The 2,215-nt window shown below is 33.3% G+C and overlaps 1 protein-coding gene across 1 annotated transcript; it reads left to right on the top strand.

Moving 5' to 3' along the window:
* Positions 1-444: 444 nt before the first annotated feature.
* On the top strand, positions 445-1,851 carry LOC143534751 (E3 ubiquitin protein ligase RIE1-like). The gene is made up of 4 exons (XM_077029168.1): positions 445-605; positions 694-826; positions 906-1,067; positions 1,579-1,851. Exons 1-4 carry the CDS (start codon positions 445-447, stop codon positions 1,735-1,737), a joined length of 615 nt encoding a protein of 204 aa, XP_076885283.1. The 3' UTR covers positions 1,738-1,851.
* The last annotated feature ends 364 nt before the right edge of the window (positions 1,852-2,215 follow it).

The raw sequence follows: 2,215 nt of genomic DNA, 5'->3' as shown, positions 1-2,215 counted from the left end.
ATAATTCTGTTTAGAATTGCATCTGTATCAGATCCAACTGTTAAAATCTGAGTTTGAAGATGTTTAAGAATAAGTAATGAGCTGGTTTACATATACTTATAATAATGTGATTAAAATTTTGTAATTATGCAGTTTGTCTATAAGTTCAATCATGTTTTTGAAATAGTTAAAAGTCATGTTTATACAACCAAACATATAACCATACTTGACTGCATAATTAGGCATGTGTTCGTGACAAAAATAATCGTTTAATCTGTTATTATTGCATATGTGATGATGCCAATTTGTAATGTTTCTCTTCACAAGTTAGCTTTTTGTGTCTTCGCTTAGCCTGCTAAATGTTAATGCAGGGCCATTGATCAGATTTTTGAATTAACTGCAAAAAATAGATAATTCGTTTGTCTCACAAGAATCACAACATTATTTGATGATATACAAAAGTTTATGGAAGCAGTTGATTCTTATGATTTAAATGCCCTAATGATGTTTTATATTTTCAGTTGGGAAACTGTTAATAAATTGTTCTTGTATGTGTGGTGGCCAATTGGCTTCGTTTGGATGTGGTATACTTACGCCTCTCCTGGCAACGCTCAACTTCTATTATGGTATGTCTTAGAACCAATATAATAGCTTTATAATCTTTCATAAACAGTCTAAAAACCAGTTTCATACATTGTTTTTAAATGACTGCAGGTTGGCTACAGCGTTTTTGGCTATGGACGTGTTTTTTTTCGTCGTTACTTTTCTTTTCCTATCTTTAGTGGGGATGGCTTGCTGTTTGTGCTTGCCTTGCGTTATCGGCTTCTTGTGTTACATTGGTAGCGAGGTGAAATAGTTTAAAATCATTTTTAATTCTGTTTAATTTGTTATTTTTGCTGATTTTTACAACCATGTAAAATACACAGGAAAGCGCATCAGAGGCTGCCATCAAAATCCTGCCCGAATACATATTTGAAATGTCCAATGCTGGCGTGGAGTCACCTGATGAAAGCGCATGCAGAATGATCCTGATGGGACCTAATGGCCCAGATTTGTCTACCGAACGTTTTCTTCAAACTGAGGATGCGGTATGTTTATTTGATATCATCCCACTGAGATTGAATAGGTTGTACACAGTCTAGGTGGCAATTTCAAGTTTTAACCCGTTTACTTATGAATGGGCCAAAATGAGTTGTGTTAATAATCTCAAACGGGTCAAACGGAAAATGGCTAGAAAGAGAACAGTTTATATGGGCCAAACTGATCAGATAGGTTAAACAAAATTTATATAGTCTTATTCAAAGGTTAATAATATTGTTGTAATAAAAGTACTGTTTTTCTAAGCATAAATTATTGTTGTAATATAGTCTTATTTAAAGGCGTGTCTAACTAATTTAAAATTAAAGGAATGTAAAACAGGTAACGATATGAGGAGTCACGCGTGTTGTGTAACGGGTAATTCTGTAATTCAGGTCAACTTGGTTAGTTGACCCGAAACATTTTTAAAATTTTTTTTTTATAATTTACTAAACGCGTAAAATATATTCAATCTTAGTTGTTCACAATGAATATTTACCATCATCATTATGTATTTTTTAGGACTGTTGTATATGTCTTTGCGACTATGAAGATGGGGAACGACTTCTTTTACTTCCTTGCAACCATCACTTCCATTTTACATGCATCAGGAAATGGCTTAGGTTAAGGCTCAGTTGTCCCGTATGCAAATCACTTGTCGCGCCAAAGGAACAAGGTTAAAGAGTACAGGTATGACCCAACAGGAGGTATAAACTTGACTAACTCAACTAATACCATAATAAATGGCAACTTCGTATAGGTCAATTCTAGTTACGTACGATTACTATAGTTAGTTTCGTGAATCACAGTTCCATAATGGTTGGATTGAAAAGAGAAGTTATATGGGATTATGGATCAAAAAGTTGTCTAGAGCTCTTAAGCAACATATAAGGTACTGACCCAAAGGTTATGGCTATGAGTAACCATTTCATATTTCGGGTCTTAGGTAATTGGGCCGTGCTTGTGTTCATGAGTTAACACGAACACGAAACGTTAACGTGAAAATAAAATCAGTATTTTATTTTCCAATTTAATACTTCAAATTTACAAATGTACATTTTTTGTTCATACTAAGCAATTATGTTTAAAATATGTTGATTTTTTGAACTCTTAAATTTTGGCATAAAAACTTCAAATAGTGTAAGCTAATGCCATACAT

This window comes from Bidens hawaiensis, unplaced genomic scaffold (genome assembly GCF_021521415.1).
Source record: "Bidens hawaiensis isolate Kalapana, Puna unplaced genomic scaffold, B.hawaiensis_p1.1 tig00010302_1, whole genome shotgun sequence".
Taxonomy (NCBI): domain Eukaryota; kingdom Viridiplantae; phylum Streptophyta; class Magnoliopsida; order Asterales; family Asteraceae; genus Bidens; species Bidens hawaiensis.
This window is presented reverse-complemented; position numbering and strand designations above follow the sequence as displayed.